The sequence below is a fragment of the Chrysemys picta genome, chromosome 20 (assembly GCF_011386835.1).
Source record: "Chrysemys picta bellii isolate R12L10 chromosome 20, ASM1138683v2, whole genome shotgun sequence".
Lineage (NCBI taxonomy): Eukaryota > Metazoa > Chordata > Testudines > Emydidae > Chrysemys > Chrysemys picta.
Window position 1 is genome coordinate 15,691,251 of NC_088810.1, and position 14,514 is coordinate 15,705,764.

Sequence of the window (14,514 nt, forward strand, 5' to 3'; positions counted from 1 at the left end):
AGGGGTAAGGCAGCCAAAGTTTGCTGCATCGCAGGTAGCCTGCAAGCTTCTGGCAAGCAGGAGACGGAGCCCACTGCGTAGATGCCATCAGCGAAATATTGGTCGGGAGCAATGGCTCCTCCCAATAGCTTCTTCAGCAGCAGCCAGAGCTCATTAGCCTGCAGCACGCTGCCTGGCACCCTGCCCAGCGGTGTGTGCCTTAGCTTCTGCAGGGGAATTGACAGGGGCTCCGAGGAACTGCCTAGGGTCACGGGAGTGGCTGAGCGCAAGTGGAAGGGGGCGGGGAGAGGTATGTTCGCAGCCCAAGTGGGTAGCTTAATACTTACTGCTGAAAAAGCCACGACTGTAGGCGAACCAGATGCCGAAGGCAACCAGTGCCAGCACGATTAGCAGCACGACCACAGCTGCCACGATACCGCCCACGTTGACTTCAGCTGGGTGAGAGAATGACGTCAGCGCGGCATGCGGAGATCTTATGCGGACAGATTCCCCCTGCATGCCACAGGATCCCAAACGCTTTCACATCTGCAACTGCCCCCGTGGGAGACTGACACCAGCAAAAGGATTTAACCTGTCTCGTTGCAGTCACCGGGGGAGACTGGACCCCACCTTCCTTCAAGGGCCAATCACCCTGTCTCAGTTGCCTTGAATGGATTTAAGCAGCTAGGGGTGAGGAGCCTGCACCAGGGTACCCAGCCGGAGGGGTGGAGGGAGGGGAGACACACGGACATGGGTTCTGTAATTATAACCCTGCTGCTGTCCCATTCACGGCTCCCTTCACGCTAAGACAGCTCCCAGCCTGCTCCGCCCACCTCCATTTCTTCCTGCCCCGCAGTCACCAGCCCCTCGCCGCACAGCTGGAGTCAGCGCTTGGTGCCAGCTGCTTCCACCTATCGGGAAGTGGCAGCAGGAAGGGCAGCGGCTGAGAACGGCAACATTCCACGGCCAGCTTAGCCTGGGACGAGCCTGCGAGCCACGCCAAGGGCTGCCGGGCCTCACCCCTCCCTGTTCTGCTGCTTTGCTATTTGGTTCCGGTGAGCTCAGCCCTGCCCTGATACAAAGTCGACAGGCATTCAGAGGGGAACTGGCCGTGGCTTGGGAAGGGAGCACCGGCATGGACCTGGCACCCGAAGATCTGCAGTCTGAGCTCCGCTGTATGGCTCTAATGTTGCGAAGGGCTAAAACCAGACCAAACAGGATGGCTTGGGCAACTCCAGGGAATGGGGGCTGACGGCACGGTAGCTTTTCAGAGGAGGGGATGGTTGGAATGCTTGTCACCGGAGCTGGGCCCGGCAAACACACCTATCCCCAACCTCTGGCGCTCCCAATCCCAGAGTGCACTAGGCTAGGGCGGGAGCCTCCTCTGGGACTGTCTGTACCGAGGCCCAGCTCGGGAGGTCATGTAGGAGGCGGGACATGCCAAGAACCACTAGTCGGCTCTCAGGAGATTCTGTTCTCTGCAAAGGTTGCTCTTTTAGCAGGGCAGCCCAATGGGCTTCTGGTTCCAGGCTCTCCCCGCCCCTTCCAGCAAAGCACATGCCTGTTTTCCCATCAAGACGCTTGGGCACTGTCCAACCTTTAATCTATCGCAGCCAGTACAGAGAGTAGCTGCAGGAGGCCGGGGAAGGGGCAGTGACAACACTAGCTATTGCAAGCTTGCAAGTGACTTCCAAAGAGCCCAGTGCAGACGTGCGCACACAACCACCCACACGCAGGGACTGCAAGCCCCCATTTCCTTACTGGCTTCCAAGTGGATGGCTTCCGATTTCTGAGCGGTCCCGACGTTGTTCTGAGCCTCGCAAAAATAATCCCCCGTGTCGAAGCTGGTTACGGGCTCAATCGTCTGGAGTGGGAAAGAAGGCGTGAGAGAGGCATGGACAGAGATGTGAACTCCCCACGAGTCAGGCAGCCCCCTCCCCAGCGCGTACCAGCACTCCTGTCTTGGTGTCGATCGTGTAGGAGGAGTTCCTGAATTTCTCACTGATCTTGGGGTTGGAGGGCATCAGGATGTTGTCCCTGTACCACTGGAAGGTAGGGGGTGGAGAGCCATCTGTTTCTGTGCACGTCAGCACAGCTTTGTTGCCGATTGTCACCGAGGTGGGCACCTTGGCAACGGGCTTGGAGGGAGGCACTGCCAATGGAGAAGGCAAAGAGGCACATGTTACAGATGACCTTACAGAGCTTTGAACCCATCGCTGTGACCCCCCTGCCCAAAACACACCCAAGACGCGGTCATGTGCATTTGTTAAGTTGTGCTTATTAACCCATGACTGGCTGGATTAGCCTAGAGGTCCTGCTCAGTGACACGAAGGCAAACAAATGGCCATCTCATTTTAAGTGAAGTAAATGGTAAGCAGCAGCCTTGTCTAGCTTGACAGTCCGTTGACTCGTGAACTAAGTCAGTGGCTGGGCCTCTTCCATTGGCAGGGCTTTCTTGGCACTGCTCCAGGGCTGATGAGCGACGTTCCAGAGCTCAGGCCAGTGTAACTGTCATCCCCCGACAATGCACCTTTCATTGCGATGGGGAAGGAGTGAAAAGCGGTTCCTTCCTGACCCATGCAGAGATCCTGTGCTGCCCTGAAGCTTGATTATACTCATGTCAGCACAACTCCAAATAGTAGTGGACTTTTCTTTAAAATCCAGCCACACTATTGTCTGGATCTCCTGGGACACATTCCACAGAGAGCAGCAGTTCCTTGCGTGGGTTCTGAACCAGCTGCCCTTTAATTCAATAGAGGATTAATGGCACTCACTGGGCTGGCTCTTCCATTGCCCTGCTCCCTGGGCAGCCATTTACACCACAATAAAATGGGTGTGGAATGCAACTAAATCAGAGCAGCTCTCGGGGTTCTGGTGCAAACGACTGTACGAAGAGCAGGGAGACAGAATCAGGTGCCCGGCGTTCAACATAAATGGCAAGTGCACGTGGGGAGAAGTGGCACTGACCAGAAATTAACGCTTTGACTACGAGCCCTGCTGCTGGCAGTAGCCACCCTGCTGAGAGGTGAAAGGTGCGATGCTGGCCGGGTGGGTGAAACCAGCGTCCCTCCCACTTTGATGGAGCAACTTGTCAAAACAAAATGTTTGACCAAAAGTGCTGCGATCCTGAAGGAAGGAAACAGAGTTTGGTCCAACACTGGGCTCCCATTCGGTGACTGATTTCGCAGCGCTGGTGAAAGGTGCTAGACTGACAGCATTTGTGAGTGAGGCTCTGGGTACGGCCACAGAACAGGCACTGTAAAAGTAGTGTAATCTTCCCCCCCTAATCTTTTGCCAGGGACCTCAGCCCAGCCATGAAGGGACCAGTTCTGGGGTGAGGACTGGTCAGTCTCCATTGGTCTCTGCAGACAATACACCCAAGGTTCAGATTGGTGCTGACAGTGAGTCTTCAAGGTGTGAAGAAGTGGACTGACAGCACATCTGTATGAAGGGGGATCTCTGCTTAAATGCCATTCGCATGTAATGCAAGATAAGCATGGACTTGCCCACGTCAGCAGGGGGAACAGTTACAGTGTCAGACTTCCTGAGTGCGTGTTATAGAAATAATGGTGCCCCCGTGTAGCTAGGATTGTTTCTTCATTACCACATAATGGACTACGCATTGACCCATGCGAGGCAGTCCTCGAGAACCAGTTGTGTTTAATGGTTCTGAAGATGCGGAGCCAACAGAACTGGAGGCTTTTGAAACCATTGGATAATCCGGGCATTAGGCTTTCCCCAGGGCCCCCCTTCAAACCTGGCTAGCCTGACTGGATTACAGGATATTTGCCACTGCCCAAAGCAGCCTTATTCCACGGCTCTATTCCAGCAGGACTGACGCTGCTCTCAGGAAGGCCCTAAAGCTCCATTCATGCGCCGCTCTGGCCCTGCAGGTCCGTGGTCAAGGGACATGGGTGAGAATTTCAGAGAACCAGGTTTAGACGATTGAGGCTTCCCTACAGTCTAAGTCCAATGTGGAAAGAGTCTTGTTTCAGTGACCTCAGGCTAGTTTGCTATCTGATGATACCGTGGTGTGCGGAGAGCAACATTGTTCAAATAAGCCATTGGGCTCTTAGTAGGGAAAAATACTACCCTCCTTGCGGCAGGAGTAAGTGGGGAGGTTCCCCGGTCTGTGCCACGCAGGTAAGAAGTTCATAGTGCTCCCTTCGAATCTTAAACTCTATGAAAACACACTCCTTGCTCACAGTTGGCAACATGCCCCCAGGGGCCCCCTCTCTCCGAGACTAGAAGCCCTGGAACTTTAGCCATGGCAACCGGTCCCAAGTTGTAATTACAGGAAGGCAATAGTACCTTGGACGATGAGGTCAACTTCTGACTTTCTTAGTTGGTCACTGCCCCCGCTCCCGGGCCAGAAGACTTCGCAGGTGTACTTCCCCGTGTCCTTCCGAGTCACCGAAGAGAAACTAATCCCTGTGGGTGAGTATTTAGCACGGTCTTTGTAGGGGTCTGCAGGGAAAGGGGAGACAGTGAGAAGCTGAGAGCACTTGGAGGTGGAGGAATACAAGTGAGAGCCAGAACAGGCTGCTGGTGTGGAGAAGGGGAGGAAGGGCAGCCCCATGAACCAGCCTCAGAGCAGAGTAAGAAGAGCTGATTAAATGGGGTTCAGTTCAAATACAACAAGAGGTCTCCCCATTGCAGAAGGAAGCTACACGCCCCTACGTCCAATAGCCAAGCCAGCCCAATCACAGCTGGCCGGGGGATGGAGGGGTTTGTTGCAGGGTTTAAGGGATAGGTTCTGTTATGCTGTGCTGCTGGCGGATATGGACTAGTTAGTGAGCAGGTTACTCCACCCCATTTCTTTCCTCGTAGCTTTTCCCCATGAGAGCTCAGTGCTTTTTAAGAAATTAGTTAGCAGTGGTAAAGCTGATTCCAGGCAAAGCAATCTAGAACGCTGTGTGTGGTTACCCCAGTCACATTAAAAGACTGTTCTCAAACTGTTCAGCTGACATGGCTGAGCGACAAAGGGGTCTGCAGAAGGCGAGGAAGCCATCGCTAGGACAGAGGACACAAAATGGCTGGTTGGTTCTCGCCTGTCTTTGTAACACCACAGCTCAGCCATGGAAGCGTCAGTGCATGCTGGGATTCCTGAAACACCTACCCCACAGGGTCCAGCTCTGTTACTAGGAGAAGGCGCTTCTGGCTAATTTCCAGAGGTGAAGCACTGCACTGCGGGAAACAGTAGCTGAATCGGGGTAACTGCTGCCAATGCCTGTGGCTTCCTGCCCGTATTGGGAAGTTACAGACTGAACTGGTTCAGAAGGACCCAAGCTAAAGACCTCACTTTGGATCAGGGTGGATAAAATCAATGATTTTAAAAAGTTTTTAATTTAAATTGGATACGGAATTATTTTCAAAAATAAACCTATTTAAAAATAAATTTGAAATTATTACCACCTGTATTAAGGCCAAACTTACTATCGTCTATTAAAATCATTTAAATTAAACTTTTAAAAAATGAACAGTATGTTCACTGCTGACGTTTTCAAGAAAGTCAGATCACTGAACTGGTGGAAGTCACACGCTAAAGTCTTGAACCAGCTTTGGACAGCAGTAGCTTCTTCTGCACATGCAGAGAGAATTTTTTTTCCCCATTTCAGTTTATTAACTAATTCATCTGAATAACTCATTCATTCATTAAACCGATTGGGAGCTGAAAAAGCAGAAAAGCTTGTTTTCTTCCTGCAGTCTATGAATAAAAAGTAGCTGTAAGAGAATGAGATCTACTAGCTCTAAAATCTTGCCATGGTGACCAGAAACAATCAGTTCAATTCGCTAATCTACAGATAATACTTTGTTTAATAAATTAGTTTTAAATGCTAAACATACTGTCAAACGTTTCTTATTTATCCAGTGCATGGAAGGCAGTTTTATTTAACTGCTTAAAAAAATGTTTAAATGCTGATTTTGTGCCTTTTTATTTGAATTCCAATCTCCATCCGAACAGAGCTTAACACAAATCAATCACAAAAAAATGTTAGGGAGGGATAGCTCAGTGGTTTGAGCATTGGCCTGCTAAACCCAGTTTTGTGAGGGGGCCACTTAGGGATCTGGGGCAAAATCAGTACTTGGTCCTGCTAGTGAAGGCAGGGGGCTGGACTCGATGACCTTTCAAGGTCCCTTCCAGTTCTAGGAGATAGGATATCTCCATTAAATTAAATTAAATAAGAAATGCATAATTCCCCATTTTCAAACAATAAAAAATGTAATCTTTAAGAATTTGAAGAAATGTATGTTAAGCTATATAATAAATGTTCCAGTCGAAAAACGGACACCTGGCAACCCTACCTACAGCAGTGGCTCATGTCTTGGCAAGGCTGGGCCTGGCTTCCTACTCCAGGCATTGTGACCTGGTGCATGGGGTTGTAGCATCACTCAGGTTTGGCCCCTCCATTAGACAAGGCAAAACCTGAGTAGTGCTGCTACCCCATGCACCAGGTCACAACACCCGGGGCAGGAAGGCAGAAGCTGATGTTGCAGGATGGGTGGAGGGCAGGCTCACTCTGCAACATATTTTCCCCCATTCCCCCTCCCCTTATGCACCCACTGGGGCCTCCCATTCACATTGGGCTGGGAAACAACGTATTTCTGTATTTGCACCCTTGGCTTCATGATATCTGTGGGTCCAAGCGAGCCCATCAACCCATGCTGACGCCACCACTGAAAATAACTAAAAAGTACAAATGCAAAACAAGATAAAAATCAATAATTTAAAGCAATCCACCCTGCCTCAGATGCTGCAACCAGCTGGTATAACCTGTGCTTATCCGACACCTGGCCCAGAGACCGTAAAGGGGCCCTCAGACATTCCGTACAATGGACTCACGTACCTGTGAATTTCGAATCATAGTAGAACAGCACTATTGAAGAGCCCTTTTCAAACTTCCACTCGACCCTGGGTGTTCCGCTTTGCGATACGTACGCAGTACAGGGTAGATCAATTGCTGGAAAGAAACAGCAATAAGTCAGCATTTGCACTGCACCCCAAAGGTAAGGTCATGTAATAAGATCCGATTTGTAAACACTGGGCAGAGCTAAGCCACGAACATATTTGTTTTGAAATGGACTGGGAGCCAGATTTTCATTTATACCCAGGACTAATTACAACGTAGTGGAAGGGATCATCCTTCCTGAATCCCAAGGGCTGGAAAAAATGCCTAACAGTGAGAGGCTTAAAGAGTGGTTTAGTTCATTGAAAAGAAGATTGCCAGCTAACATGATTATGGCATATAAGTACGTTCTCGGGGGAGGGGGGGGAATACACTAAAGGGCTCTCGGGTACAGAAAGGCAGAAGAACCAGCAATGGCTGGAAAAAGCCTGACCTGTTCACAATATTGTATTGTTTTTAAAAGAGTGATTAACCATTGGAACCATCCAGGGAAGCGATGGATTTCTCAACTCTTGATGCCTTCAAATCCGGCCTGGCTGCCTTGCTGGAAGAGATGCTTTAGCCAAACAAGTGATTGGGCTCAATATAAGGGTAAGTGGGTGAAATTCTCTGGTCTGTGTGATGCAGGAGGTCAGATGATCTAATGGTCCCTTCTGGCCTTAAAAGTCTACCATTTCTTGAGGGCCACCATCTTAAAGTCACATGGGTCTGAAAATGCAGCCTACTGCTGACATGCAATACTAAAATCACTGGAACAAAAACATTAATGAGCTTTTTTGTTCACTTTGTGCATTTGGCAGCACTTTGGGTATAGTCCGTTTCAATGCTGCCTTGTCTGGTCAGTTTATGTAGGTCTTTCAATCAGGAAAAGGGCAGAAATTCACTTATGAAAACTTAAAATAGGAAATTGATTGTGAAGCTGCAGAAACTAGCAGGGACAAGAATTGTATCTGAAACTACTGGGCACTCACTGAGATTTACTAGATTACAAATCAGTGTTCCTGTAAGTGTCAATCCAAAATTAACAATAAATTAGAAAACGGACATCATATTGACAGTCTGAAGCAGAGTGGAGCTACATTTCACTCCTTCTTGAATGCCTGGGAGACTAGAGATGGAGTTATCACTGGCAACTGACATTTAAAAAAAACAAAATAGGGGTAAAAATTTCAAAACATGCCTAAATGACTTAGGAGCTTTTAAATCACTTAGGGCCAGATTTTCAAAGGTATTTAGGTACCTAAAGATGCAGGGAGGTACCTAGTGGGATTTGTAAAAGTGAAAGCAATGGAAGTTATATTTCTAGCCCACCTAGGTGCTTTTGAACACCCACTAGGCACCAATCTGCATCAATAAGCACCTAAATACATTTGACAACCTGGCCATGTAGGCACTTTTTGAAAGTTTTACCCTAGATTTAGTAGTTCAACTTGCCAGAGGCCATTCCCGATTCTGTACTAATTCAGTCATCGTTAGGGCTCAGTCATTATCTCCACCCTGAACTTCATCATTATGCTCCGATACAACAGCTATTAAGCCCCAAACTTTCATCTACATTTAATCTGAGACATGGACACTGAAATCTCTAGAACAAGAAGTACTTGAATTTCAAAGATTCAATACTCACCAAAACTACTATAGTATTGCTTTGAGTGCAGAAAGACTCCAGAGGCCGTGAGCCAAAGTCAGGCCATGTATTAAAGCAGATGCTTGTAAGTTCACTATTCAGTGCACGAACTTGTCAAAGTTGTTGCTAGTGTATTAGGCACTAGATATTTATGTAAATATATTCCAGCTAGTACAGATACACCCCAATCTAGTACAAGATCATATGGTTTGACAGAAAAATGAATAGGGATGTTTTGTCCAAGATATCAGGAACAAGGGGAGGTAAACAGATGTCATGGAGCACATAAGGTGGTACGTAAGTTATTTATCTCAGCCTACAAATGTTGGGGTACCTCGCCTTAACCCTTTGTGTGGCCTCGGGGATAGCAGAGACTCCTGCTGCTGACTGGGCACTCGTGTTAGTGTACCTGTAACCACAGAGCTAGGGCACTAGGACTGTGCCCTGAGGGCAATAAACCTGGCCGAGTGCCCCTTTGTCACCATACTGTGCCGGTGGTCATTCTTTATGAATAACATTGAGGTCTGCTGGATGAGCAGGCTGCATTATCTGCTGTTAGTACTGATAACACTGAAGCTCCAAGGACAGAAGCACTGAGCTGCTTGAACAACGTTACCAAGGCAATGACATTTCAGCCTTCAACATCATTTAACAAGGACCACGCATGTCCTTCAGCTCCCTCACAACCCGCATTAGTTGAGGACTCCGAAACTGGCGATGGAAGGTGGCTCATGGGATCTGCCCTGACTGCAACATCTCGAAGAACCACAGTTACTGCAGGGTAAGGAACCAGTCTGTTTTCTGAAAGTATCTGTCGGTGTCATTTCCACTGTAGGTGACTGGCCATCAGTGTCCCCTCTGGATAGTGGGAACGAAGAGAGCCAACAGCATCAGTCGAATAGGGATTGTAATACTACTCTCCCAAACTTTACATCTGCCCTGGCAGCTAAGTCCAATGCTTAATTCTTGACAAAAGCCAGTGTTCTGAATGAGGATCTCCTAGACTTGTCTAAGGCAGTCCATCTGTGTCATTCACCCAGCCAACATCCGGGCAGTCAGATGCAGGGACTTCAGATCTGGATAGAGTATCTGGCCAGGATGCTGGGAGATCAGGTCTGGACAGGATTGGTGGTTGAATGGACACTGGCAGAAGGTCTCGACACTGGACATTGGCCAAAACTGCCTGGACCAGTTGGGAGCTACATGAATGATTGTGGCTTTGTCTCTTGATTTTGGAAATCATGCTGGGAACCAGGGGAATCAGAGGAAAGGCAAACAGGATACCTGGACGCCATTGCAGAAGGACAGTGTTGGGCAATAATGCCAAGTTCCTGCCCCGTTTGGAACAGAAATTCTGACATTTGGTGTTGTCCTGGGTGGCAAACAGGTCTACCACAGGAGCTCCCCAGTGGTGGAATCTTTGCACTATCATGGATCTCTGCAGGGACCACTCCCGACTAGCCATGGATTTTCTGCTCAGCAAGTCCACCAGATCGTTGTCGACACCTGGGAGATGGAGAGCCATTGGGGTTATCCTGTGTCAGTGGCACCGTGTCCAGAGCTTCAAGGCATCCCAATAGGGGAGACACATGTGCACCTCTTTGCTTGTTGATGTAGCGTGTCACAGGTGTTGTCAGTCAGGATGTGCACTGTGGAGTTCGGGAGAGCAGGTAGGAAGGTTGTGCAGGGTAGCCTGATGGCCCTGAGCTCCATGGCACTGATGTGGAGCCCCGAGTTTCCTGGGTACCAGGTTTCTTGCATCTGTAGATGGTCTAGGTGGGCTCCCCAACATGTTCCTGATACATCTGTGATTAAAGTCCTTACCAGAGAGGGGGAGGAGAAGAGCACCTGGGTTCCTACCGTCGTCTCAGTTCTGTTATGTCTTGTGGTGGAACCACAACCTTCTTGTTTATCAGGTGTTTTACTGGGGAAAAAGACCAACTTGAGCCTGAGCTCGAACAGCCACAGGTGAAACCTGGCAAGCGATGTCATGTATGTGAACGTTAACATATGGCCCCACAGCTCCAGACACATCCGCATTGTCACAGTCTGGTTTGATTCTATCCCAAGGCTCACTTTGACCTATCCAGAGTCAGTCAAGGCTCCTGGGAACTCTATTGCCTGTGGTGAGATAAGAGATTTTTTTCCCTAGCTCACCAGGAGGCCCAGCTGAGTGAATAGGGATAGCGTGTAGTCCAGGCTTTCCACCATTTCCTCCTGGGATCTGCCCCCGATCATCCAGCCGTCGAGCTAAGGGTACACGTGAATGAGCCTTTGCTACTGCAAGGCACTTTGTGCCACAGAGTCCGAAGGGCAGAACGTTGCACTGATAATGATGGGGCCCCCCACTGTGAGCCCTAGGTGCTTCCTGTGAGCCGGATGGATGGCTATGTGGAAGTACATGTCATGTCAGCAGAGAGCCACCAACCAGCCTTGAGCCTGAAGAGATGGGATGATGGAGGCAAACGTCACCATCCTGAATTGGGCTTATGTATGTGTCCAATCTTCTCAGGTCTAGGATGAAGCTTGGATAGGACGAAAACTCCTTTCTTCTTCAGAATAAGGTATATAACAAGAGTCTAATATTCTTCCTCAGTGCTCCATAGGTACCTAGATGCCATAAAAGAGATGAAGCAACTAGTACACTTCTGTTTGTAATAGGTGTGACGTTGTGCAGTCTATATGGTTTTATAAAAATATAAGTGAATGTAATGTAACTGGGATATGCTTCATGCAAAAGGTCTCTTGTAAGGTATCATTACAAAGCTCATAATCTACTGAGTGTGATCATCCTATTTGTAGAAATGTACCACTCTTGTATCTAAAACTAGAAATATAAAACATAACTCTGAGGGCCTATTGTAATTATGTAAAGTGTGGGCCATTAAGGATGGTTTGGAATCTTGATGACTCCCATTGTCTGCAGATGGCTGTATTTACCTGTGAGTCTTCCTGTATATGTGTGTGCTGGCAAGTGAGTAATGAAGTCTTGCCGTGACATGTGATCATGTCACCTGAACTGGAATCCATCTTTAACCTGGTGCTTTTCCAGTGAGGGGGGGTGGAAACCCAGAGAGACAAAGGGTTCCTTATGTAAAGATATATAAAGGGGCGGAAGAGAACAAGGAGGGGGAGGAGCCATCATGAAGAATCCCCTAGCTATCACCTGAGCTGGAACAAGAGGTGTACCAGGGGAAAGAATTGTGCCCAGGCCTGGAAGGTGTCCAGTCTGAGAAAAACTTACTGAAGCATCTCTGAGGGTGAGATTATCTGTATTTAGTTCGATTAGACATAGATTTGCGCATTTTATTTTATTTTGCTTGGTGACTTACTTTGTTCTGTCTGTTACTACTTTGAACCACTTAAATCCTACTGTCTGTATTTAATAAAATCACTTTTTATTTAATAATTTAATTTACTCACAGTATGTATTAATACCTGGGGGAGCAAACAACTGTGCATCTCTCTCTATCAGTGTTATAGAGGGCGAACAATTTATGAGTTTGCCCTACATAAGCTTTATGCAGAGTAAAACGGATTTATCTGGGTTTAGACCACATTGGGAGTTGGGCATCTGAGTGCTAAAGACAAGCACACTACTGTGAGCTGTTTTCAGGTAAACCTGCAGCTTTGGGACAAGTGATTCAGACCCTGGGTCTGTGTTAGAGCCAGACAGGAGTGGCTGGCTCAGCAAGACAGGGTGCTGGAGTCCTGAGCTGGCTGGGAAAACAGAAGCAGGGGTAGTCTTGGTACATTGGGTGGCAGCTCCCAAGGGGGTTTCTGTGATCCAACCCGTCACAATAGGTTCTCATGACAAGGATCCCTGAAGAAGGATGGGGCAGGGGGTAATGCGTGGAAATGGATAGGGGAGCCACGGGCAATTTCTAGCACCCATTTGTTGGCTCTGATGGCTGCCCAGGCCCAGTGGAAAGGCGGTTCCTGAAGGTGGACGCAGGCTCCACACTGACTCCAATGCAACTCCCAATGCTCCTGTCAAATCTGCTGCCTCAGAGGGAGTCTGGTGCACTGAGGTGATGGGTGCCCCCAGGAGTATCTGGGATTCTCTCTTTGTGGGTACTCTGGCTGTTGATCCCAGTAGTAGGATGGTGTCCTCTGCCTCTGCTTGGGCTGCTACTTGTAAGGATTCCTTTAGGTGTGTAAATCCATAAAAACCACAGAGCTTTCCTTGAGGGACTGGAATACTTTGTTTGTTTTCTCGCTGAAGAGCTCCATCCCATTAAAGGGCAGGCCATCTATCGTGGCCTGTACCCACAAGGCCTGTCTCGTAGTGACAACCGTGGCCATATCAGATGCGTTCTTGGCCGCCTGTAGGGATGCTCTCATGACCATCTGGCCTTCCTTGATTATTTCTTTCAACTCGTCCTTGTTATCTTGAGGGATCTTGGATTGGGAGAGGGTCACTCACTTCCTAATGAGAAAGGTGTATTTGGTGAACAGGGTCTGGTAATTTGCCAGCTGGAGGGAGGCTGATGAGTATGCCTTGTGTCCATGGAGATCCAACTTTCGGGGTCTGTCATTAGGCATGCCTTTCGTGGACTGGGATTTCTCCTGTGTTGCCGCAACAGCCAGGAACTCTGCATTTGGATGGACATAAGTGTGTTCAAAGCCCTTTGGGGGCACTGGTATCTGTTCTCCACCCTTTTCAAAGAGGGAGGAAAGGTGCCCGGCATTTGCCACAGTCCTTTAGCCGGTTCCAGGAGCCCCTTGTTAATAGGAAGGGTGATTCTGGCCAGCATCATGGTGCTCAAAATAAAGACTTCTCGTGTATAAATGTAGTCTCAGTATCCAAGGTATCTGCAATGCAGGAAAGAAGGTCTTGAAAAGCTTTAAAATCAATCGCTGGGGCCGGGGCTGGTGTCACTGCCTTGTCCTTGAGTGGAGATGGGGATCATTGCGATCCCTCCCTTGCTTCCTGCTCTTGTGGGCCCATGTGTGGTTCTGGTGTGGGTGGCCTGGTTAATGATGCCACTGGCAAACGGGATCGCCTCCTTTCTGGAAACATGGGAGAGGGATCTTGCTCCCAGACACAAGAGCTGATGGTCCCCAGTAAGGATAAGGTGACGTCATATGGGTACTAGGCTCCCCAGCAACCTCCTTGGGGTCTGTGATGTTATCTGATTAAAATCGGACCATGCAAACCATTGTTGCTACCACTGCTTTATAATTGCAGCAAATCTTATACAAAGTAGGACACATGGCCCGAAAAGGTTAAGCAGCCTGCAGGCTATATAACCCAAAGCCAACCTTTAGAGACATATTAAAAGAGTATGTGAATGGTAATTAGGGCCATTCCATGGCAGATAGGTTTGCATTTCAAAATTCTAGCCTATGTTGTTAGAAAGCAAAGGTGATACTAATTTTATGTTTACTTATATCTTGTTTAATGTTAGCCATGTAAACAGTCAGTTCCTGTCTGTCACTATAGCTGTTGATTCAGAGATCAAAAGGGAATATTAACATTTAGATGGGTCTTGGGTGAAATAATGTCACTGTCTATAGGTCACTTTAAAGTTTGTGATAGACTGCCTAATGGATAAACTGCCTTATGTAAATCCATGTAGCTAATTAGAATAATAGAATATCGGGGTTGGAAGGGACCTCCGGAGGTCATCAAGTCCAACCCCCTGCTCAAAGCAGGACCAACACCAACTAAATCAACATGTTACCGGTAATGCTTAGGAAAAGATGGAGATGGAGATCCTAGTCCTGACTGGACCACCCTGAATATAAACATTGGACTAGAACCTATGCACAAATTCTGAAAACTCTTTGCAACTACAAAGCTCACCATCTCTGCTATGAATCTGAATCTCAAGAACTGTACTCATGACTGTATGGATACTGATCTTTTAACCAATACTCACTCTCTCTCTTTTTTAATAAATGTTTGTTGGTTAATAAGAATTGGCTGTAAGCATGTATTTGGGTAAGTTCTGAAATATTCATTAACCTGGGAGGTAATGTGTCCAATCCTTTGGG

The 14,514-nt window shown here is 48.1% G+C and overlaps 1 protein-coding gene across 1 annotated transcript in view; it reads right to left on the minus strand.

The window, feature by feature from the left end:
* Positions 1-14,514, minus strand: part of LOC101948039 (junctional adhesion molecule A-like) — a 333,339-nt gene that overhangs the window by 278,498 nt on the left and 40,327 nt on the right. The window contains exons 3-7 of the mRNA XM_065574695.1: positions 6,828-6,941; positions 4,291-4,446; positions 1,929-2,131; positions 1,741-1,843; positions 327-434 (exon numbers count right to left, since the gene is read on the minus strand). Of these exons, the coding sequence (XP_065430767.1) occupies positions 327-434; positions 1,741-1,843; positions 1,929-2,131; positions 4,291-4,446; positions 6,828-6,941 (684 nt within the window). The remainder of the gene's footprint in view (positions 1-326; positions 435-1,740; positions 1,844-1,928; positions 2,132-4,290; positions 4,447-6,827; positions 6,942-14,514) is intronic.